At 37.3% G+C, this 26,222-nt stretch overlaps 1 protein-coding gene across 3 annotated transcripts in view; it reads right to left on the bottom strand.

Moving 5' to 3' along the window:
* The window catches only part of DLC1 (DLC1 Rho GTPase activating protein), a 233,960-nt gene that overhangs the window by 171,726 nt on the left and 36,012 nt on the right, over nucleotides 1-26,222 (bottom strand). For all 3 annotated transcript variants that reach the window (XM_051616522.1, XM_051616520.1, XM_051616521.1), the window contains exons 3-4: nucleotides 4,057-4,206; nucleotides 1,269-1,409 (exon numbers count right to left, since the gene is read on the bottom strand). In XM_051616522.1, the coding sequence (XP_051472482.1) occupies nucleotides 1,269-1,409; nucleotides 4,057-4,206 (291 nt within the window). The remainder of the gene's footprint in view (nucleotides 1-1,268; nucleotides 1,410-4,056; nucleotides 4,207-26,222) is intronic.

Below are 26,222 nucleotides of genomic sequence, written 5' to 3'. Positions count from 1 at the left end.
GCAGTAAGTGACAGTTGGCTTCTATTTTACTTTTTATGAACTTGTTATAAACATATGCATTTATGCTAACCACATTTATATTTTAATATTTTATCCCACATTTTATTCTGGTCTGGTTAGCACCAGTGGCTGAATTAACGAACAGATGGAGAAGTTACGCCAAGACTTTTCAGCTGGGTGAAGTTCAGAAGAGCCTGCTTTTCTCTGCTTCATGAGGTAGTGCAAACAACAATTGCAAGAGGGAAGAGAAAGTATGTCAGGAGTTTCTAGGCCATCCAAGCTTTTCTGCACATGCTAACAACTGAAGCATTATGAAGCAGGATTCTTCAGCAGATGGACAATGTCAAAAGAAAGGACTATGCTCTTGATAGGTATATGTGTCTATAAATGGATACAGAAGGATGAGAGTTTCATTGCCTCTGATCTGAGAGGTAAACTGTGTATCAGTCTGCTTGAGAAACTGTTCTCCCAAAAGTCAGTGGCATACACTACAGTAACATGCATCAAGCATGTACAGAAAGTATATGTATAAGCAGCCCCCCTGGTTGCTTTCAAATATTTCACTTGGAGGACTTGCCTGCACACTGCATGATAAGAAAAACCTTATTTTGGGTACATTGCTATTATATATATATTTTTTAAAGGAAGCTTATCAAGCTTATCGAGAACTCCTTGCCATGTCTGTGCTCTCAGACCTGCACTTCCTTAACTTTTTGTGTGCACTGGTACTTGCAGGAAAGTGTCTCCCTGCTCAAAGGCTTCCCTCTTATCTTCAGGGTGCAAAACCGCTTGCCAAATTTGGCCCAAGAATGACATTTGCCTTCAGTGGGTAATACCTCTGCTTGCATTACAGAACACATAAACTTCTCAAGAGGACTAGGGTGACTGGGTTTGGGCATCACAAATCAGGGTTAAATGATTCAACTGTCTTTTTGTCTGCTAAATCCTCCATGAGACTTGGAAAATACCTCTTCAGGAAAACTTATCTTCCAAAGTAAAATGGAATAGTGCCATTAATGTATTTTCTCACACAAAACTCAGCTTATTATAGTAATCAGCTGACAATAGTGTGTTTTTAAATGTGAAACTTCTAGGGTTGTTTTCCACTCTAATGGGACCTTGCAACAACCAGCATTATTAGTCCTTTTCTTTCAGCATCACACATAGATTGCATACAATCCCTGTAGCTGAATAGTAGAAAATATCTTTATTTCACTTCCAACATGATATAATGAATAAGGTTAAGAAAACCTAATCTTTGTACTCACCCCAGCCTTTGGTTTAGCTCCAGAGCTGGCTGCAGAACAGGGAGTTGCTGGGTCAGAAGCCTGGATGTTAGGAGATAGGTTTGTTTGTGAGTGACTTACTGAAGCAACATCCACTCCGCTTTCAGAACCAGATTCAACATCCTGTAATATAAATGTTTCAAGCTTCTTTAGTAAGTTTGAACATACATATAAAAAATCTAGTTCTTATAAATAATGAAAGGATTTTGATAGGTTCACAGCAATATGTATACTTATATATTACTCTGTATAAGAGTAATCCGTCTTATTCTTTTCAATTTCCTACACATTCACTCATTGGCCTTTTCAATGTGATGGTTTGCATTAGCTGCTGTTCTGAAATTATAAATTATCACTAACATCAAAGCTGTAATTCCTCTAAATGTTAGAATGTAAGGCAAGAAAAATCAGTTTGGGGTTGCAGAAGTCTGACATTTTTCTCTGATGTTAAGTGTTTCCTGTGTGCTCCCACCTTCTGTCTCCAGCAGTGTTGCAAGCTCAGTGAACATCTGTAAACCATTACACAGCTGAAATGACATCACCATCCAGCAGTTTATACAATTCAGAGGTGCAGCTCCCTAGATTTTTTTGAATCAGCAGACACTTATCTGGTTAAAATGCCCTTACTTTAAATGACACTGATTACATTCCTTTTCTGAGAGTAAAAAGAAGAAATGTGTAATGTTTTATTTTTGAGGAAGCAGAAATATAGTGCGTGCTTGATTTACTGTGTAGAGTGAGGGCAAGGGATTATACTGCTGGTAGATAAATTGTGACACCTATTTGCCAAAGAGCTGGTTATGTATAGAGCCAGCCATATTCTGTCAGGATTATTAGCTGAGGTGCAGCCTGTGTGAATACAGCTACACAGTACACAAAAAAACCCTGAACTATTAACCCCAGCCAACTCCGAGCAGATAAAGCCTCAGTTTCCTAAAACCCGAGTTCCTAGAATAGGTGAAATATGGGGCAGAGGCATCTGAGGCATTCTGCTCCCGAACGTGAAAGAAATGGCAACCCTGTGATTCATTAATTCCAGTTAAGTCACTTGTCTGCCAAACTGAAGCTGCCAATTAGACAGGTGCCTCGACACCAAGTGCACAATTGTGCTGTTTTCTGAAAAGGGTTAGAAACTAGAGAAAGCTGCTCTAGTAGGACCATGCATTTAAGTGAGGTATTTCCTACTAGTGAGTCCTCTGCAACATGAAGCATCGGGAAACAAGCAGAGCCATGGAAATAGCTCTGCAAAAGTCAGCTTGGGTGCAGCTGCTCTTATAATCTCTTGCTTAGTAGAGCCATACTGCTACAAAGCAGCCTTACTCCCTGCCCCATTACCTATGTTTTTGCACCACATTGAAATGCTTTGTTTTTATAAAATCAATAAGAGACTGAACACAATGCACAAATGTCCTGAAAATAAAATCTTTTGATCTTCTGACTCATAATACTCAAAGGCTCAAAAATTCCTAGAAAATCAGCGTCTATAAATAATGTAAGTATTATATAAATAATATAAATAGTATATATACCATATTTCAGAGAAACTGTCCTTCTGGAAGGCTGCTTTGCAGCATGGGAACAGGTGCCATCTCTGATTATTGTGCAGGTTTGCTTCTACAGATTGCCCCACCTCCCTTTATTGCTGTAAAAAATTATCTAAAATGCTGGTCATCATTGGTGAAATATGGAGAACAGATGTTAACATCATGTTTTAGCTTTCCTCTCCATCAGTACTCTAGGAGATATTGAGAGAATTTTGATATTCAGGATGAAATTGTTTAACTATTAAAAGCGTAATTGCTATGTCCTTTAAAAATTACATACAATCTTAAGCCAACTGAACCCACTGCAATTTAAATACAGCTTTTCACATCTACAGACCACTCCCTTGACTATATAGCAATCACGAAGTCTGACTTTAATAGGAAAACCCACTCATTATTTAAAACAAAACACCACTAACAAAAGCAAACAACCTGAATTTTAACCTAGAGATCTTGGGGCAGTATTTCTCAGGTTTCTTAAATTGAAAAACAGCTGCAGCACATGTGGGTAAAATTAACAGGAAGCCTGCATGAGAACACCTTGGGTCAGCCATTTCATGTTCCTCACAGTTACATGTGTAAACAGTTTTCAGCAAAAAAAAAAAAAAAAAAAAAAAAAAAAAAGCATCAGTCATGTTTGTGAGCTGTCTAGTCTCCATTTGGGCTACTCTCAGCAAACGGTTCTTAAATTTAAATAAATAAAGTAATAAAAGAAATTTCCATAATTAAAGTGCACAATTCTGTTCCAAATCTTAATTTGAATGACAGAGGATTTCATAAGTGTGCCTCTGCCAAAAATTTAATGGTTGCTCCCACTAGCACAGGAACAAGACCTGTAGCTTACACTTTCAGTGTTAACTAATGTCAAATGACACACACGTGTGCTCTGAGACTGGTGTGATCCTGACTCTGAGCTGACTATGCACTTACAGTAAGGGATAATTAGGGAGCTAGACATTTTCTGAATCTTGTTGATCTCTCTTTCTTTCATTTGGGAGCTTTGAAGCTCTCATTTATGAAATTATGCCAAATGGAAATAATGGATGCCAACATTACTGCCTTCGAAACATAAATACACACAAACATAAATACAAGACAAATTCTTTATGAAAAGAGCTTTAGTTCTGAAACCAAGGAGCTGATAAATGCAAGAACTGAAAGAAAAAAAAAAAAGTTAAGAAAACAGATTACTTGGAATAATAAGAAAATTACACAAACTGACTTACAGGTATATGCCTCCTCTTGTATGTTGGGGTGCTGGATGGAGAAGAGCCTGCACTGAGGGCATTTTCAATATCCTGATCAAGCTGGTCCAGTTTCATAATTAACAGCACCATTGAATCAAGTCGTGATCTATCCCGATCTTCTGTTACTTCCTAAGGAACAGAATATACAGTTTCTTATTTTGGCATGAAAGTACATTGAATAATAAGCATAAAAACATCTCTTTTTTTGGAAAAAGACTGGGAAAAAACACTGTTTTGTGTAATCAATTCACTGAGCATTGACTTACAGAATTGCAGAATCTTAGGGGTTGGAAGGGACCCCGAAAGATCACTAGTCCAACCCCCCTGCCAGAGCAGGATCACCCAGAACACATCACACAGGAATGCGTCCAGGTGGGTTTTGAATGTCTCCAGCAAAGGAGACTCCACAACCTCTCTGGGCAGCCTGTTCCAGTGCTCTGTCACTCTCACAGGAAAGAAGGTTTTTTCTGATGTTTATGTGGAACATCCTATATTCCAGTTTGCACCCATTGATATTTAATATACATTCCTTACAGCAATTAAATTGTTTCAAATAAGCACAATTGTTTGGTACAAATGTAATATTAACATTTTCTTGATACTCATACTCTTTCAAGACCTACTGATTATAAACACTTCTCCAAATAGTCACCCCAAGTTAATTAATTTGATTGTACAAATGCAAATGATGAAGGTTAAGGTATGATGGGAATGGGAGGGAAGGAAATTTAAAGAAGCCATTTTACACCTGAAGAGAACCACAACTACTTTTCCTTGAGCAACTCAAGTGTTCAAGTACCCAAGGAACATAGTGTAATTATGTCTCATCAATTTTTGCAGAGATTTTAGTCTTGTTTGGAAATTCTTGATATACATGAGTTATCATTGCAGTAAACACAGCATCATAGATTATCTGACTGGAAAGAGAGAGCAGGATCAGGGTATTTACATCACTACCTGAAACATCTGGTTTAAGGAGCCTGTTTCCCTATACTCTGTCTGTAGTAAATGGAGACAGAGAAGGTCCTCAAAAAAGCAATTCAAATCAAGACCTTTAGTTAGAGGGACTAAATAATGCTGTCAAGGAGTTCCTCCATCTCTTTCTTCTTTTTATAGAGGATTAACACAAAGGTTAGCTAACTAGCTTGCCTGAAATATCAGGAATATGAAAACTCCTACTGGTTGCTGTATGGTTTTCCACAATAGGAAGTTAGAAAATAGGAAGTTCCATTAACTCACTTAAAATAATATTTGTATAGATTCTTCTCAAAAAATAGAAGCAAAGATGCTGTAATTGTTTCATTGTGTCCAAGAAATAGGTAATAAAAATGCCCCAAATGACTTTTTTCTGGGTACACAGCAACTTGTCTAGTTGGGATTCTATTAACCCATGTTTTATAGACAGCTTTCAAAGACACTGCAAAACATGAATTAGATTATTTCTGCTAGAATTAAAGGAACTGTATTAATAAGATAGTCATATCTATGGTCTACATGGTCTTTATGAGATGACAGAGATGACTGAAGGTTAGTTAACTAAATCTTAGAAAAGCAGAAATAAAAATATGTCAGGCCATAGCAGAGTTATGAACAATGTTCATAGCAAAGGGCAAACCCAGGAAAACTGTATTTAATTTTTTATTACAACATAATATTTCAGGTTGGTTTGCTGAAAAAGCTGATGAATTTACAGGACCTCCGGATCAACCTGAACTGGGTTGAAATTGACCCTGCGAGAATACTACCTCGAATCAATGTAGCAATCAGTGAAATGGGTTAAGTTTCACTTTCTTTAAAACTGAAAACACACTGTCTGAAAAGTTTAATGGAAAGTCCATGTATCTTCATTTTAACTGGTGTCAAACTGAAGTTTGCAAATAAAGAATGGTAACTTCATCTAATCTGCATGAGAGCAGAAAGTCCAAGGAACAAATAAGGGTCTGGTAACACAGGAGACATGACCTGCTTTGTGGCATGGGGCTACGTTTGCCATGGTTGGTAAGAATGTAGCCAGTTTACCTACCCAGAGGGGACCGGTGCTGCTACCAAAAGTAGCCTCACAGACAGTCCCATAAAAATGTATGTATTTCTATTATTTTTCCTTCAAAATATAGCACTGGAAAGGCTAATAAAAAATTTACACTTGATTTAAAACCCAAAAGTTAATTGTCACATCACAACTGTTGATGACTGAATGGGGACTTTCAGTTCGCTTGTTTCATGGTTTGTTTGTTTTGTTGTGTTTCTTTTTTTCAGACTAGAAAAGAACAGGCATTTTACTCTAAGACAAGTTTTTTTTTTAATTTTAATTTTTATTTTTCCAAAGCAAATCGTTTGACTTATCCTGCCAAAAAATGTATAAACTTGTATCCTGTCAAAATAGTACAAAACTGCTCTGCATGTAGCAGATAGAGAATGCTGGAGAAGAATCTGCTGCAATGAAGAGGTGGCAAAATACTGCCCAAAGAGTTACTCAGACTTGACACAATGTGCTGGTTTTGCAGGTTAACAACTCTTTCAGAAAGCAATAATATTACAGGTATGGAATTTATCTGTTGTGTTCAGAAGTCTCAGCAGTGGTTCTCTTGTTCTAACTGAAATCAACCTTGTAATGAGAAGTTTTAGCATTTTAACTATAGCTTCTAGTTTTACAATTTATTGAGTAACGCAAGAATCACCATCTGCTAGGCCAGGGGACTAATGAATTGTGTATGATAGCCTAAGCACTATACAAAAAAATTAACATGTACATATAAAAAAGGCTAATCTTGAGTTGGAAATTCAATAAAACACACTAAATAAACAGTATGAGAATATTAATTTATGTTTAGAGAGTTTTGGTCTTGATATTATCTAATACATTTCCAAGAGCTTTATAGCCTGTATTTTTTGTATCTCCATTCTGAGACTTTGTGACCTAAATGTGATATATATAAAAGCCAGCAAGATATTAGTAATTATTTTGTTTTCTTTTGAAAATACTGTGTTTCCTTTGCATCGAGTCTTTTTTTCCCTACTGAGAGCTAGTTACCTTCCAAATTGTATGCAATAATTTAAATTGCATTAATAGAATTATGGCAAAATCCTGCCTTTACCATTATGAAATCAAAACTCAGGCATTAGAAGGTGCCTGGTCAAAGACTGTCCTAACAATCTTTATTTCTGCCTTTAGCCATTTGAATTGTGCAATTCAGGAACATATCACAATCTTATGCAGTAGGTCAAACTTGAGAAGCTATTTGTCTGGAGATTTTATTTTTAATGTCTCCACACAAAGAGGAAATACTTCAGGTCATGAACTGGAAAAAACAATATTTCTTGTAATTTGTATCCTCACTGGTGTGATAAAGGACCTAGCTGCATTTAAATATATTCATATGTTTAGAACAGACAGCATTGTAGCTGTTCCCAGAATGAAGAATGCTCGAATTACTCCTAAATTAAGTATTAAAACCCAAAGTTAAGGACATATAAAAAGAAATCCAAACATTTTAACAGGAAAAACAGTTCACAGGCCCTGTTGCTATCAGCACACAATGCTAATAAAATGAAAACATGTTGAAGAACATAGTTCACAGACGAGATTTTGTCATTTTGGGGTTTATATTGTTATTGAAATGAACAACACTATTCTCCTCCCCTCTGTTCCCCATGATGTTTGTTTTTTACTACCATGCTTTGTGCCTGCATTAACGAAACTGAGGTTGTATATTACAATTATTTCCTTATAGCATGGAAAACACTTGGCAATTTCTCAATATAATGTTTTTGTGCATAATGTCATATTTTTGATTTTGATAATTTGGAGTATAGATAAAAACACTGCACAAAGGCAGCATTTATCAGAGTAATTCTAAAACGTGCCTCTGCCCCTCTGCCCCCACCCCCCCACCCCCCTTTTTTTTTTTAAGGTTGTAACTTTATACCCATATTATCAGAACATTATGATGATTTTAACCTACTCTGAAATAAAATAAGCCAGTCAAGGAGTACAACACTGGTTAAGTTTGGATATAATACTAAATGATATCAAAATAATACTAAATAATATCCAAATAATATGGATAATAAAATAATATTGATTTTGTATTATTAGGTCAGGGCAGAACATTTGAAGCAGATAACCTTCTCTTCCTCTGTGTGGTTAAGGAGAGAGAATGTCCAGCTCCAAGCAGCCCTTAGTTAAGGGCATCAGGGCACCAACAGCCTGACTCCTTCCTGATGCTCTTGCGTCAAAATGCTCACAATTTCTTCAAAAAGAAAACCTTGGTTTTTAGAGGCAAGCCTATTGCACAAGCGGCGAGGTGAGCTTGATTATCCAGAAAAAAAAAAGGATCTTTTGTGGAAAGAGTTGTCTGAGTTTCGTCTGGTATTCTTGATCTGCAGACATCTGGACTGACTTACGATCTTGTAGTAGTACTATGTATTTCAGATGGCATTAAATTATTTGTTCTTCTTTTTCCTTGCTAAAAACCAACTTTTTTGAAAAACAGAAAGTGATATCAAGTGCACCCTCAGCAAGTCTGGTGACGACACCAAACTGTGTGGTGAAGTCAACACACTGGAGGGAAGTGATGTCATCCAGAGGGACTTTGACAGGCTTAAGAAGTGGGCTCATGGAAACTTCACAAAGTTCAACAAGGCCAAGTGCAAGGTTCTGCACCTAGATCGAGGCAATCCCATGCACAAATACAGATTGGGAGGAGAAAGGATTGAGGGCAGCCCTGCGGAGAAGGACTTGAGGGTGATGATGAGGATGAGAAGCTCAACATGAGCTAGCAGTGTGAGCTCGCAGCCCAGAAAGCCAATTGTGTCCTGGGCTGCATCAAAAGAGGTATGGCCAGCGGGTTGAGGGAGATAATTCTCCCCCTCTACTCCGCTCTTGTGAGAGCCCACCTGGAGTACTGTCTCCAGTTCTGGAGCCCCCAACATAAGAAGGACATAGAGCTCTTGGAGCAAGTCCAGAGAAGGGTGACAAAAATGACCAGAGGGCTGCAGCACCTCCCCTATGGAGACAGGCTGAGGAAGTTGGGATTGTACAGCCTGAAGAAAAGAAGGCTCCGAGATGACCTTACAGCAGCTTTCCAATACCTGAAAGGGGTGTACAAGAAAGCAGGACATTTTCACAGGCTTGTAGCAAGAGGGCAAGGAGCAATGGTTTAAAACTTGAAGAGGGGAGATTTAGATTAGATATTGGGAGGAAATTCTTTACTTTGAGGATGTTAAGGTACTGGAACAGGTTGCCAGGGAGGTCCTGGAAGCCCTTTCCATGGCAGTATTCAAGGCCAGGTTGAATGGGTTTCTAAGCAACCTGATCTAGTGGTAGGTGTCGCTGTCCATGCAGGGGGGTTGGATCTAGATGACCTTTAAGGTCCCTTCCAACCCAAACCGTTGTATGATTCTATAATTTTAGACTGTGAAAGTTTTCATCTGAGCTGAAAACAAACACTAAGAATTATGCACAATGTGCTATTTTGGAATTATCTGTTGATTTTTAATCAGATGTATAAATCAGATGTGTAAATTTTATCCATCTACATTACAGTGTATAGTTCACAAATTTTGGAAAATGCCCAAGAATTTTCTCTTTCTCTAAATTTAACACTCTACAGTATCACATTAGATTCCTATTTTTCATTATATTGGAGGGGTCACAGGCAGAGCACATTGAAACAAAATGAAAAACTAAAGCACCCCATTCCTTTTTGACATGAAACTAGGTCTAAACACCAGCAAAAATCACCGTAAGAATACTATTATAAATTATGTTTTGAACTAATATCTAGAATAGACTGAAAATAATAAATGAGCTAAGCATACACTGGTGTACACATGCAGAGTTGAGGAGACGTCATGCATGCAGATATTGCTACACATTCATGCATGTTTTTTGGAAAAGTAGCTTCTCTTTTAATTCTTCTTACAAGAATTTTAGATAGCTGACTCAGTTTTTCCAAATATAAAGCTAATTTAATGTAAACTAAAGCATTTGTTTTTACTAACTTCCTTTCTACAGCTGTTTTTTTGCCTAAACATGTACTCAACCTTTAGGCTGTACTCTATTTTAGTTCAGGCAGTTTTTATTATAGTTTTTCATGTTTCATGTTGGACAAGTAAACTAGCAGATAAATTACTTTAATAATGAATTTTAGCAATTAACTATTGATTAAATGTAAAATAATTTGAAAACCTTGGGATAAAACAATCTGAGGAACCATGACTGTGATAACTCAGCAGGGACTGCAGGTAATAGTTATGAAGTGGTGGTCTTGAAACACAGCAGCTCTGTAGTAAGCAACTAAGTCAATCAGGGTCATTTTCTAACTAATGCCATATTATCATGGGTAGATATTAAGTGAAAACATTAACTTCTCAAACTGTTATTACTGCATTATTATAATCTCAATTTTCCTGCAATACTAATGAAAATAACAATTGGTGGTGCTAATTCAGGTAACAAATAGAACTAAACCCAAACCTAAAATCAACAACTCTAAATGTTATATCTTGTCCAGTAGAGAAGATAATGATCATATACATAGATTACAATTTCATAAAATACAGGAGATTGGCAAAATCCAGCTGTCTATCTTTGGAGTTACACTTATTTACAGTAGCCGGTTAGATGACACACAATGCCTGGTAATCTTTCCTGATTTAGGAACATATCAGGATTATGACTATGAAAATTTGCCCAAATCAAATCCCATAGAGGAGTACCATGACCATACTCTGCCTTCACTGAGTGGAAAAAAATACAGTTAAAACATAAAATGTTTAGTCAGCTATTTCCAGCATAAACGATATTCAGATACTTTCTGATTTCCTTCTTCATATTTAGTAAATTAGCACTATACTTACTCTAAAAATAATCTTTTATGCCTAAACTCTTATGTCTAGGATTAACAAAGTAGAGCAAAAAGCAAATTTTTACCTTCACTGGGAAAGTCTTCTGCTTTGTGGAGAATATTATAACAGTAATTTGAGCAGTAATTATCACACGGGAAAATACTGTGTTTAAATAGAACTGTGATCAAATAGACTGTAAGTGAAAGATTACCAATGCTGTTGTTTTTTATATTATTTCAAAACTACCTGTAGTGACTTTGTGTAAAATCAACAAGAAAATACTCCAGTGAACTTCTTATTGCTTCCCTATTATGCTATAAATCAGAGCCAAAAAAGGTGCAATAGTTACTGTATTTTAATAAAAAATCAAATCAGCATCAGAGACATTATCCAATTGGCTTGCATGCTTGTCTGTTGTTAGCATGTGTTTTACAAATACACAAATAAGTGAATTTATTTGTGTAGTTGTATTTTATATGCCTACTTTACAGACTGGTGGAAAGAGAGCTGTTTTTTTTTCAGTTTGGTTTGTTTTAGTTTTGCAATTAAATGAGAGGGAGGGATTGCCCTTGAGGAAATGCATTCTGGTCTTTGTGATTCTGTTTAAGCCTAATTTTCAATGTTTGTTTGGGTTTTTTTTGAATTTACCAAACAGAATATTCAAAGCAAACCAAGAGAGAACTGATGCCAATGATCACCCACAGGGGTTCTTGTATCTACTGAAATAAAACAAACTAAGAATCATTTTTGTGAGCCTGTTGAAATTCCAAACTCCAAACCGTGTAAGGAACGAAAGGAACAGTTTGTGAGAAAATGTTATCAAACTGATCACAAATCATTGAGTCTCCTTGAATATATCTGTTATTATCCTTTGTATTTTATAATACTTTAAAATGTTATACCAGAATTTTATTATCTGTATAACGCAATTAAAAACACAAAGACTTTCTGAGAAACTCAATTTCCATAATAATAGAAATGGATTTCTCCGAGCAATAAAACCAATAATTTAGAAATCAATATTTGGACTTTGACAAGATTTTTTTTACTTCCACTGTTCACATTCATCCAATTTGGCAGTACTTAAAAGTGACAGTTACAGGTGTTGGATGTCTGATGTTGCACAAGCATCCTTAAAATAAAATTTGTATTTGGGGAAATAGAGCTGAATATATGACAGAGACAATAGATTTTACACATTTGGCCTATTAGTATACTTCATAACTTACTTGTGGTTTGTCCCTCTTTAAGACATGAGAAATTCACATCTGGAAACAGAAAGGTGAGGATAATTATGAGCCAGCAAAGCACCTTCTGGCAAAAAAAAAAAAAAAAAAAAAAAGACCAACAGTGTCTGGGTTGCACTAGGAAGAACATTGCCTGCATGACAAGGTGGAGAATTCTTCACTTCTATTCAGTCCTGGTGAGAAATATTTGGGGTCAGTGCTGGGTCAAGTCCTGGAGTTTCTGGTACAAGAGAGGCATGGACATCCTGGAGCAAGCCTGGTAATGATAACAAAGGGTTTGGAGCATCTTTCCTAAGAGGATAGGCTGAGAAGGATGAAACTGTTTAGCTTGGAGAGGAGAAGGCTAAGGATGCATCTGATGCGTGAGTAGGAACAAAGAGACAGGCTCTTCCCAGTGGTGCCCACAGATAGTACAAGAGGGAGTGGGAAGAAATCAAGATACAAGAAATTAAAATTTATTCCTCCTTTGTCAGTTTTAAGATCTGAAAGAGAGAACCTTCTGCTCAAATAGGGCCAGCTGTGAAATCAGACCAAGGCTTGATTCAGGCAGGTTATGGAAACTCCCAAGGAAAGAGAATGCCCAGTCCCTCTGGGCAACCTGCTCTCATCTTTGACTGCTCTCATGGGAAAAAAGCTTTTCTCTGAAGTGATCATCTAATGCATTTCAAACCAATAAGTAAGGGATTATTTACAAATAGAAAGCAAATCCAATACTTTAAGTTTTCACACTGCACTAAAGACAGTGCAAAGAGGATGGGAGAAGAAGAATGAATCTAAAATGTAGCTTGTTCTCCAGCTCACCAATGAAAATATAAAAACCAGGCAACGGCTACTACTTGTATGAAGTCTTAGTGACACTATACCCCAAAAAACCCAAAGATATTGCAGTAGTAATACTGAGTGGCCTCCTGAAATTAGTGGGACTCTTTCCACAATTGTAATGGACTGTCAATCAGGCCTAAGACAGACATGAGAATTAAACTCCACAAACCACAAGGAGAAATAGAAGTGCTTGTCTCAAATGGCTATTATGCTACTTTAGTAAATGAAGAGTTTTAAGAATACAGGTTGCACTGCCAGCTCAGTCATTATAGATAAGGCATCTGTTTGTTGTGATGTTAACAAATTAAAAAAAAAAAAAGTATTAAAAAAACCAAAGACAGTCCCCTTGCTAGTAATATCTTAATCAATTTGCCTATTATTTGTGTGCAGGGGACAGAGGGAAGAGAGAGTCTCTACTGAGTTTTTTGAGTCCAGTTAACTTTGCATGTTGCAGAAATTTTTTGCGTTTCTTTGCAAACAAAATGTTTTTGCAGAACTAGTAAGCATTATGGAAGAAATGTGCTATTATATAAAAATTATAACAAATCCCCATATGTGGGGAACAGGTTTAGCTGGTTATTTAACCTTGTAAATCTTGCCATGAGGGCTTAGCTTGACATGCAAGTTATCATTCATCAGGGTGGGTTTTTTTGGTAAAAATATAAATATTTAACTGCTTCTGCCTTTTACTTTAGCTATATATTACTCTTTTGATTCTTGTGGGTTTATTTGTATTTCTGTGTATTTAGAAGTCACATAAACATGCATGCATGCACTCTGATTTGTGCAGTCAAGAGGCTTTCTACATTGATGGTATGTTTAAATTCAGTGTTTCTAAATGCAGAAGTAAATATTACAAGTTTACCTGGAGAGACTAATTAAAAAAAAAAATAGGTTGGGTTGGCTCATTACCAAGAGTTGCCTGAGAATTTTTTTATATTGAATAAAAAACATGGAACGTTTTGTAATAGCCTGAAACTGATGGAAATCAGCCCAGTGCTTACAGCTTCTGATAATCTGGTCATTTATTTAGATAGCTAGAGAAAGACAGAAGAGTCTGCATTTATCATTCTGGTTTTGGTAATGCTCAAGTTAGCAGTTTACATGAGAAATTCACTAGGCTTGTCTGCCAAACACAGTTTCCAACCCTTCCTATGTCTGAAGGAGGCAATTAGAAGAGAAAGGGAATCAAGGAAAACTGAGATAGGATGCATTCAGCAAAAAGTATTTTCTTCCCCTACATATTGAAGCATGACTAGATTATGGAGACCTCTGCAAAGAGGCAAGAAAGAAAACATGCAACGTCAGACCCGATGATGGAAAGGATGGGGTGGGAGATTTGATGTGGAAAGAAATGCTCAAATTCTTGAAAAGTTCTTCTAGAAAGCTATATGATATAGACAGGTATATACCAACCATATTGAATCTCAGAGAGTCCAAGCAACCCTGTGTCTGAAAGGACACCCAGGATCAAGACACAAGAATTGTGAAACTAGATGTGTAAGATCTACTTTAAATGGGTTACTAGTTAATCTGCTCTACTGCAGGTTTTACCTACTTCATTTGTGCAGTGAGCATCATGGCAGCACATGAAAATCAAAACCCATAAACCACTCTGCAGTCTCTTCCATGTGCTAAATAGAAATTACTATCTTAGCTGGTTAAAAATCTAGCCTATTAAATTCAGAGTTAAATAATAATGCATGTTGAAAGAGGTATGATGTGGTGTGTGGTGCTCTATATGTGATGTGACAAGACCCAGTTACAGTCCTATTATCAAGATGGGTAAAATGTAAGACCTAATTTGGGGTTGGTTTGTTTTGTTGGTTTGTTTGGTTTTTGTTGTTGTTGTTTTCTTTTTCTTTTTCTCTCTTTGTTGTGCTATTCAGCAGCGCTAATATGCAGCAACACAGATCTGCTAATATGGCTTGTAGAAAAATGAAGGAACAAATAAATACCACTAGGGTGAAAATGGCATTATAAAGGTAAGGCAATGGCTAGTAAAGTGAAAAACATTAATGCTAATCCAAACTGGACAATTTTGTGATCCTGAAAACAACCACATTTCAACAGTGAAGTTATTTTCTGCAGATGCAGAAGATCAAACTTTACAGAAGTTTGGCAATATACAAAACTTCCCTGAACTGCTAATATTCTCTTTCTGCATAGACCACCTTTCTATGCAAAGCTATTTGGAAATATCTTTTATATATTTGGTGTTACTTCTGGTTCATCTAATCAGAAAAAAATGCACTGACTGAAGATTAAAGTCATGCAAGTGACCTGAAAGAATTATTTAAAGATTTTCTTAGGCTTACTGTTGTGGCAGATGGAGCCAATGGATAATGAAGGCTGTTCCAAGCTTCCAGAAATTATAGCAGAGTCATATTTTTCTTGTGCAGGCATTTAATGACAAATAGAGGAGGGAAGCTGAGAATTTAAACTCTTCTCTAAGAAGACTGAATTTGTTTAGAAACAGTGAACTTTAAAAAGCACTTTTGCTTTCCAAGGCAGTATGTTCTTTGCAACAAAAACGCTGGAACTGATTCGCAGAATGCTACTTATGTTTGCATGTGACTTATATGACAAGATTGACTTAGTTGTCAGTATTTATAGAAAAATATTTGCAAAACAGAATGACCTTTTTACTGCAGGACTTACTCAACATAACCCTCCCCCCCCCGAAAAAAAATCATTATGGCAGTAGTGGTATTTATAGCATATGCATCTCCAAGAACAAGGCCAGTGTCTCCTCCTACAACTAAGGACAATGCTCAGAAAAAGCTATGATCGAAAATTATTTGAAAGTCCCAAAGCTCAAAAATCTACTTACTTGCTTCCAAATTTTGTTCTCCACACAGTTGTAAGACTGATGCTTTGCTGTAAATCCAAGTATTCTGCATAGCTTCTTTATTTTTACTATGTGAAGACTGATCATTAGCTATATTGGCACTTGATTTTGCTCCAGCAGTGAACTGAGCTCTTTGGCTATAACTCTCCATGGGCTGTGTAGACTGCTCATTTCTTTCTTGCAAAGATTCCTTTCAATAACCAGACAAGCTCTAATGGATGTTAACTACTGTATAGTAAAACCACTACTAAACCTTAGTGAGTGATTTAACATATAATTCACCTAGCATTGTATTGAGAACAGTTTAGTATTTGAAGATTCAAGTGTGATCAGAACTCCACTGTTCAGTAACTTTGTACTTTGTTCTGTTTATAGTAGTCCTCCAAACTTAGTTTAAAATATATTTAAAACTTCAGCTTAAACAGGTCATTGTTTCATGGTTACCTTAATTTTGCCATAATTCACAGTTCTCCTACAAGTAGTTTTTCCCTCATTTACTCTCCTAGGCTGCCCCTTGCCTCCCCTTGTGTCAGCACTAGCCTCCAGTAGGCAGCCAGTGGGGATCCAGCCTAGCACCGCTCCTGAGAAAGGGGTAGTGCTGAGCAGGGTCAGCTCTCTAGGCTGGTTCTCTGGGCAGCCAAGCAAATGTGCTGGCCACAGAAGGCCAAACAAAGGCAGGACAAAAAGCTGTACCAATTTTTCCCTTTTGGTTAAAACAGCCTGGATTTATGTTGCTGCAAAGTGACCACATAATTGTAACCTTGTTTTTACAGGTGAGGCTATGCTGATTTTACAGACATTGTAGGGTCTGGGGGTTTCTCAAATGTTTTTCTTCAAGCCACTACTACAAAGAACCTAAGGGAATCTGCACATTTGTAACTTAATTGGTGAGGGTCTGAAAGACAGGCATGTTGTCAAAGAAGGGCAGTCAGCTGCTGTTCCCTGCCCCTCAGTTCACCCATGTATTCTTTTTTTAGTTTTGCCAATCTATGCAGCTGATGAAACGCCAAAGATACTTTTTTATGTGTGTGTGTGTCACAAGCTTGCAGGAGAACATGATAGCATGAGAAAATCCATTGCCAATTTTTTATATTCAGTGCAAGGAGTTAAAGTATCTTGTTGGAAAAGAGCTCATTCTTTCCCATGTGAAAATTGGATTGTCCTGCCGACAATTACTTTCTTATCAAATTACTTCTGCACAGTAAGGTTTAAACTAAGAATAGTTTTGTATCACAAAGGACAACATGTTGGTATTTATAACTATTACTGGTGACTGCCAAGGTGATGGTAAAAAATTTTGACCCTGAACGAGAAGTAAATTCCTATTTGTGAACAAGATGGAACCATAGTTAGAGTTCAGGTTTTGTTTAAGACCCAGCACCTTTGAACTTTAAGAACTTGTCTCAGCAAAAGTGGTTCAAAAAGGTTACAAAATTAGAGGTTCATATCAGACTTCTTAGCTTTATGAAAACTGAGCCCCCCAAACTGGGATTGAGACCAAATATGAAGGGAGTGGAAAAACTGATCGAGGGAACAGTTACTCTTTTTCAGCCACATGAAGAAAGATTATAGATAGCTTGAAAAGTCTCCACACAGCACGCTCTGTCTTTCACTTTGAATTCTAAGGAAGCAATCATAAATGGCAATCAGAAGTTTTGAGAAATTACAGAATCAGAGGGAGCCGGATCACCCTTTATATGGCACACACCATATTTTACAACTAAAATATTTCCTGGATTAAATAAGCAAGATCCTGCAGTCATGTCAGCTTCTCTGAAATTCTACACCAATTATGAGATGCCTTCTGCAAAGCTGATAATGGTCCAAATTTGGTATAACTGCAATAAACCCTGTTTACCTCAGATAGCCCTTATTAGCATCTGTCTTCTGTATATTGTCTGAAAATCATCAAAGCTAAGTGTCTGACCATGTGGTAAGTGGTTGACTGGAATCTTGTAAAAGCCTGTGGTTCAGACAAGGAATTCCGCTTTTCTTTATAATATATTCAGCTATTTCATGTATGCCTTTGAAATATGTTTATGCACACTGGAATTATTCTAGCTATTAAATGTTACTTAATGGGGTTGATTTGTACACAGTGAACAGCATTGAGGGCTTGCTCAGACACACTGGCCTGTAAACTAGCCTGCAGGGTTGACTATCCATTCATGTCAAAGGATATAACTCATGTAACACACAATGAAAATACAAAATTAGTCTGAAAACCCCATTCTTTTGCAGCTACCTTTTTGAATCCCTGAATTCATTCTCCTCTAAAAAATTTTGCTGCTGAGATTTTTCTGTTCACTTTAAATACTAATTTTCCTGTAGCATTTCTCTTAAATCCTTAGAAGCATGCCCAAAGTTGCACCATATAACTGCTACTAAAGCAATTTTCCATAAACACTTAAATGAATACATTCTGTATACTTAGTTTTAAGAATTCACAGCTTTTTCAACAGTAAATTCAGCTTCCCAAACACAGTGACAATTTTAATCTGAAACCGTCAACACTAACTGCTTTAAATATTACAAAATATTAAATATTGAACATTTATATACACTTAATGAAATAGCAATACAAAGTAATAGAATAATAAAAAATACAATTGGAAGAGATCTTGAAATGTCAAGTCACCTGTTTTGGTCTCAGTGACAGGACTGTCATACTTGCTGGATAGTTCTCTAGTTCTTCTTACAAACTTCCAAAACTGCTCCAAGAAGAGAAGGTTTTATTGCAGTGGTACCTTCCTTAGCATTAAAAACTTAGTTCTAATGTGGAATCACAAACTTTCTCTAGCTTAAACTAATTGATTCTTATTTTTGTCAGTTTTCAGTCTCAATAAAGATTTTTGTCCTTGGAGATGGTATTATGTTCCACTCTTAGTTTACTGGGGAGCCATCTCTGTCCACTCTTACACCTCTTCTCCAGACTCTTGGACTTGCAAATCCTTATGCCTTCACTACAGGCAAAAACCTATGGAAAAAGTGCATCTCTAGGAATAAAAAGGCACAGTATGCTCAGGATATTTTTGTTGTGACAGCAAATGTCAGTGGAAGCCATTTCACCCCCCAGCATTTGTGAGGTGAAAACCACTGGCAGCTGACTGAGACCTGCATGCAGTAAGCAGCCACCAGTTAGCAAGGTAACAGCAAGCAGATGAATAACTGTCAGGAACAGCTCAGGTGCAACCAATCTTTTCTTGCAGGCTGTGGGATGGGCAGGCAGCAAGCAGTCCTCCACAGCCATTGCTGCAGCCCTGTCCTGCACTGCTGCTCCCAGTCCTCCACAGGCACAGGCTGGCATGAGCCCACACCTTGTGCTGCAAGCCCTCAGCCCCTGGGATCAACAAGGATGGAGCCAGTACTTCCCAAAGGTGCACAGGCATAGGAAAAGAGAAAAAGGACTTAAACTGAAACAAGAATGGATCATGAAATTTATTTTTCCCCAGGAAAGTTCAGCAATGCAGCAGGTCATCCAGAGAGGTTGTGCAGACTCCTGGCAAGATAATAGACCAGATCCTCCTGAAGGCTCTGCTAAGGCACACAGAAAATATGGAGGTGGTTGGTGGCAACCAACATGGCTTCACCAAGGGAAAACCATGCCTGACAAATTCAGTGACCTTTTATGATGGGCTCACAGCATCAGTGGACAAGGGGAGAGCAACTGATGTCATCTACCTGGATTTGTGCAAAACCTTCCATGCACGACAGTGGAGCCCCAAACACAGGAAGTACATAGAGCTCTTGGAGTTAGTCCAGAGGAGGGCCATGAAGATGATCAGAGGGCTGGAGCACCTCTCACAAAGACAGGTTGAGAGACTTGGGGCTGTTCAGCCTGGAGAAGAAAAGGCTCCAAGGAGACCTTATAGCAGTTTTCCAGTACCTGAAGAGGCCTACAGGAAAGCTGGGGAGGGACTTTTATCCAGGGTGTGTAGTGATAGGATGAGGGATAATAGTTTTAAGCTGGAAGAGGGTAAATTTAGGTTAGACATTAGGAAGAAATTCTTCACTGTGATGGTGGTGAGACACTGGAACAGGTGGTTGTGGAACCAGGGAGGTTGTGGATGCCCCCTCCCTTGAAGTGTTCAAGGCCAGGTTGGATGAGGCTTTGAGCAACTTGATCTAGTGGGAGGTGTCCATGCCCATGCAGAGGTGTTGAAACCATGTAATCCTTAAGGTCCTTTCCAACCCTAGCCATTCTATAACTTACTGCACTTAAAGTTCAGCACCAATAGCACTCAATGAGGATATGACTATTTAAGTTTCTTTCGCATCATTTCATAACACAGCCATGATGAGCACAGGACTGTCTAAGGATTTTCACTGCCCCTGTGAGCAACAGCAAAAAAACATTCTTGTGAATTGTACGCACAGATATTAGATGGAAAACCAGATTAAGATCTTATTCTTCCCTGCTTCTTATTTTTCTACTTCCAAATTTTCTTTTAAGATTAAGGAATTGTAAACTTCTCAGGAATAAGCTGTTCAAAAAAGCCTAGTGTTTCTTATGATAAAGTCAGAAAACATCTTGGGTGGATAAACCAAGGCAAGAAAAAATATTAAAGGCAAAAAATACTGTAGAAAAATTGAAGTGACAGTTTATTGCATGTCACACCAGAATTCTTGGCAGCTTTATCTAAAAAATTAACATTGTGTATTCCTTTTTCTTTCTGAGAGTTTGAGCTAGGCTGAAGCAAGTAATGGCATTAGTGCTGAGCTCTGACAGTCAGGACTGGGAGGAAGGAAAAGCTTTGTGCTTTGCTCTAGTCACAGCTGGGACGTGAGCTCCTTCTCCTCAGTTTAGCCTGCAGCAGGAGCCTGCACATCACCCCTCCTTTTCAGGGAGCTGATGACTGACAGCTTCCCTTCCCAGCTGTAGCCTGCCAGGAAAAGAAAAGGAAAAGTGTCAACATGCTGCTCAAATTGAGTTCAGCTAGTCAGTTTGTGTCTGTGTGTGCATCCACAAAGGGTCCAGTAGCCCACTGTTAGGAGCTTGGCAATTTGGATGGGAGGTTGGTTAGAAGTCCTAGTTTTGACTAATGGTCAACATATCTACATGGCAAAATGTGACCTCAGCAATGTAGGAGGTACATATATATACAACTAAAAAAAAATAAATTATATATATATAACATATATAAAAGCGGGGAATTGAATACAAAGTTAATGTTGGTTCCAAGAGTGGCTTTCCCAAATAGCAGGTTTGAGTTAAAGAGTTATCTCAAAGAGGAGATAGAATAAAAAAAGACAAACATGAAAGGGCCAGGATTAAGTGAGATACTTTAACTAATGTTCAACAAATTGGATTCCATTCCAAACTTTTCCCCCAAACAGTTACTGGCATAAATACAATTTCATTTATGCACAAAAATTTGAAATATTTTACCAATTTTGTTGTAATAGGATTTTAATTATTTTCAAAGGTTTTACCCCACCTAAATCTGTATTTCTTGCTGGAAGTCAGGATTTCAATAACTAGAGAACTCCAGTGATTATAGTTAGAAATATGATACAATCCCAGAACAGGCTTCAAAAATTGTTGAAAAATAAATATAAAATCTGGAAATGTTCTACATTTGTAGTAAGATTTTATTTTGAAAATACTATTTTTAAATGAAAATATTAAAATAAGCTCAGGCCATAGAATGAGACTTGGAAAAAAAACAACAACAAACAAACACAGAAAAGGAAAACTCATTAAGAGTAAGAAAAGGGAAAAATGTGAAAAGAAAGAATATGAAACTCAATATTGCTCCAGGATGAACAAAAGAACAGTATTGTCAATCAGCACCTTGCTATGATCTTGGCACTGCACTTCTGATAGATTTTAACTGGACAAACAGGCAACTACAAACACTCAAGCAGGATGTTACTAACAATGAACAACCTGCATTGTAAAAAAAAGCAGATGGAAGAAAACTCATACATGCCAATAAGACAAGAGGCAAAAGAGAAAGTAGCACTCAGGACAGAAATTAAAAACAAACAAACAAAAACAACAAAAAAAAGTTAGCATTTTGGACTTTTTTATTCTTCACAGGTAGCCTGAAGTTTCCTGTGATCAATGAAGAGTAAAAAAGTTCAGATCTGAACAGCAAATAGTGAAGGGTATTTTTTTAAAGTTGAACAATGGCATTTTGAGAAGGTTTTCAATAATGCTGTTAGCTTGATTATGTTGCAGGGAAAATCTATTAAGCCAAATTTATTTAGATCTGTTTGGGAAATTCAGTATAATATGATTTCCATTTCTTAATGGCATGAAAGCCATAGCAACAGTTTGGGTTCAAGAGAAATAAATAAAGCAAATGACATAATTTATTCAAGAATTTTGAGAAATGTTAGTTTGTCCATTGCCTAATTTCATTGTGCCTCAGACCAGTAGAAAAATCTTAGCAAACCTTTATTGAAGTGGGCCTACTTAACATAAACCAGTTGAATTAATTCTATTTGCCTTGGGTCACTAAATGGATCATTACTGATCCCCTCTGATCTTGCTGAAGGGCCAGCTGGACCAGCAGTAATGTAGATTTCAAGAAGCTCTAGGATTAAGAGGCAATGATCACAAATCATGGCTCTCTTATTCAGTCCTTCAAACCTCAAATGAATTCCACAACAGTGTTCTCCTTTTTAAGAAAGAGAGTACAGATGTAAGAATGAGAGTCACACAATTAAGCTTCCTTTCAGTTTCTCTCTGTCCTGGTTTGAGCCAGGATGAAGCCAATTTTCCATTTTACTGATTTTTTTTTCTTCAGCAAGCTTTCTTTTAACTAGCAACATTCTGTTCTAGCTAGGCTGATAAGACACTGGAATGTTTTTCAAACTGCTGGGGCTTCAAGGTCGCACCTTCACTCTGCCGGCTCAGACACTATGGGGAGATCTATGACCCCCCCGTAGGAGGCTGGGTTAGACAGACAGCAAAATTTGCTAGAGATATTCCATTCCATGTATCTACATAAGCTCAGAGGAAGGTCAGAGATCACAGAAGACAACTTCCTTCCTTCTTCTTCTTCCCTTCTCCCCCATCCATGGCCGGCGTCCGGGGACGACTCCGTCCATCCATCACCGTCGACCCCCAGGCTTGAGCTCTCCTGACCCTCATCACTCTCCGCTTTTCTCCACCAGCAGCTCTGGGATTTCTCGGAACTGTTCCAACTCAGGGGAGTGTGGTGGGAGTTGCTGGGGGTGGGGGGAGGCGAGGGGCTCTTGCACATACCTGAACATATCTGTATATAATTGTATATATTTTCTTATATCATTAGTGTTTAATTAAAGCTGTGTAGTTTAGTTTTCAATCCAGCCAAGTCTCTCTCTCATTCTCTCTCTCCTTCCCTACCTGGGTGCGAGGGGGAGGGGATCGAGAGCATTGTTGTCAGACCTGAGTCAAACGGTGACACTCTCCTTGAAATATTAAATTTCTGGAAAATTAACGTTTTTCATGAAGCATATAATTATCTCTCAAAATTTGGAAAGCATGGTTGTCCAAGAGTGCTGGAGAAAAACCTTGTTTCTAAGTATTTTTTCAGTCTGTTTCCTGACTCATTGAGTTATATGGTATGTTAGTCTGCATTGTGTAATTGAACATATGAGTCTGACATTTGTGGTCTATTAATAATTGAGCTAAGAAACAGACAAAATCAGTAGCAAAATCACAAACATCATGAAAAATGAGATTATATTGATGAAACAAGGCAATAGGAGAGCAGCTGTGGGGCATGTTATGTCTGGCTTTGCATCTTTGATCCAATAAAGAGCATAAACATGGAGACAAGGAAATAAACAATGAAAACTATTAAATCTGCAAAAACATCAATAACTAAGTTGTATCAAGCACCTGGTTATAACCACTAAGCCACAGTAAGAAATAAGTCAATGTCCGCAATGACCAATCTGTGGCTGCAGATGAAACAGTTTGTGAAATAACCAGAAATGATTGCCTGAACTAAATATTTTTCAATGATGTCAGCCTACATGAGGTAGAATTTCTGTGAAAAAAAGAAAACACAAAAATTTGAAGCACCCCAAGATTTCCATGTCAGAGAGGACAAGAAGTAATTTAGTTTCTGGATAACAGAAAACACTTGAATTGCACTTGAACAGTCCTCAGAGGCTAGCTTATCAACTTCTGCAAGTAGGGTAACACATAATCCATGCCCAATACTATTGGATGAAGGCTAGTAGGAAAGCCTGAAGAAAGCCTCTGATTAACTTCTTATGCTAATAAACAATGTCTTCCTGTTCAATCGCATATTAATGCAAGAACACAGAGGAGATTTAAAGAAGTTGTAATGGAACAGTAAAGGAAACTAAAACAATTAGATGAATCTGAAGTCAGATTCAGATCATAATTTAGACAACGATTATAGTAATCTGGTAACACGGAGCCTAAGGTCAAACGTGGCCTTTCAGCCTCTAGGTCCAAAGAGAAAGAAACATTTGGTGTGTTCTGAGAAATGTTGCCAGTCTGTGAAGGCAAACGCAGAACTCAGAGAGACATGGAGACTCTGAGCAGGAAATTTTGGTCATCACTGTCCATGGATGAGTCAGTTGGACTTTTCAGGGGTATAAACATGGGTATTGTGGGCACGGGAGGAAAATTCTTGCCAGGTCCCATGTGCAAGATGGACCTATGTAATAAGTGACAACTCTCCTGGTCTGAATTAAGTGTCTGATTTAATCCTCATCTGAGTAAAAACTGAGTAGAAAATCAACGAGTAAAGTAGTGGGAAAGAGTACGGTACAGTTAGTCTAGTGACCAGGATATTTAGTGACAGACTCATAGACTGCTACAGAATTACTTCAGCTTCAAATAATGCAAAAGATACTGGAATCTATAACTATAAAAATATAGGACAGATTACAGAAGATTCTAGAACTGATATGATTAAAAGATGTAGAAATATTTTCTCTACTGTTAACGAGCACCATGGAAAAGGCCCTGTCAAGTCTTTGAAATTCAAATATAAGCTTCAAGAATTAATAATGTTATATTTTTTGATCAGTTAGAGCATGTTATTGGGCCTATGTTGTGTTACTGCTAAATATCAGTGATGGTGTTATAGAAATCCAATGCATTTAGAGATCAGTGCTTTTAGTGAAAGTGGTGAAACTATTGCAATTCTTGTGTTTACTAATAATATTAGAGATTGTGCCTCTTGGATCTGTAATTATGTAAGCCAAGAGTATGATATCCTTATGGACCTTATGAGATTAAAGCATAAGAAATTGCAGAATATAAGACTAATTTTTTCTGAAACTGTGAAGTTGGATTTGAAAGCCCAGCAATTAACCTGACCTGATTTCCACAAATCCTCAGCTTGTGTTTGAATTGTATTCAACCCTTATATTTAAAATAATAATTTGCTTGCTCTTTCTTCACAATTAGTGTTACTGCAGTAAATGAGACTAGACTCCAAATATGACTTAGTCCATTAAATTCAGATTTGTGGAATCTAGCTCCTAACAATGGGGACAGTATCAGGATCAGATATATAACAACTATTTGTAGAACTGAAAATAAAGAGGAAAAGGGGAAATGTCAAGGTCCAGTGAGTGTTGGTAAACTGAATTACCAACAAATAATTAAGAATTACCATGGGGTAGAAAGCAGACTGTATGCAGCAATGTTTTCCATCTACATAGCTGCATATTCCAGCTTAGCTGGATTGGAGTAAAGTACATTGCAATGTGCTTAAATTTTAATGTGTTTAAATGTTAAATCTTTTAAGCAAGATGTTATGCTCATATAAATCCATAAATCTCAAAGCCTGGATAAACTTTTGCAGTTATTTTGGTATGGAAATGTCTGATCCTTCTAAGTTTTTCAGTCTCTTAAGATGCACAAGCACATATTTTAATTATTAAGCTTTTTTTTTTTTTTCAGCAAAGTAAAAACGAATTTTGCACACTTCTATTTCAGCTGGGCTGGCTCCACAGTTTCCAGCTGGGATGGAGTCTTTTCCAGGTGACTCATTCCCCTTTGCAACTATGTAATAGGCTGCCTATGGTATGTCACAAAGCAGTGTCTGCTTACATATACAGAAAAGAAGTATAATGAATCATGAAGCCATGATGCAGTAACAATAGCATGTCCTCAAGCATGAAGTATAAAACCACCACAGAATGAAACAGAAACATCTGTTTCAAAATCGGCCCTAAAATGGTTATTACAGGAATACAGGAATTTTTTAAGATATAGTAATATTACTGTTTCATCGTACAGGAGACAACTTTAAAGAAGTTGGTAAACTTTCAATTAAGAAAGTATCCATTCCTTTACTTCCACACTACATGTACTCATTAATTTAAGATGATGGCTATTGTTTATCTTCTGAACATGCCTAGAAATAATAGGTATAGAAACAGTGTTGTCCTAC

This window comes from Apus apus, chromosome 4, assembly GCF_020740795.1.
Source record: "Apus apus isolate bApuApu2 chromosome 4, bApuApu2.pri.cur, whole genome shotgun sequence".
Classification (NCBI taxonomy): Eukaryota; Metazoa; Chordata; class Aves; order Apodiformes; family Apodidae; genus Apus; species Apus apus.
Note: the sequence above shows the minus strand (reverse complement) of the source record. Positions and strands in the feature narration are given on the sequence as shown.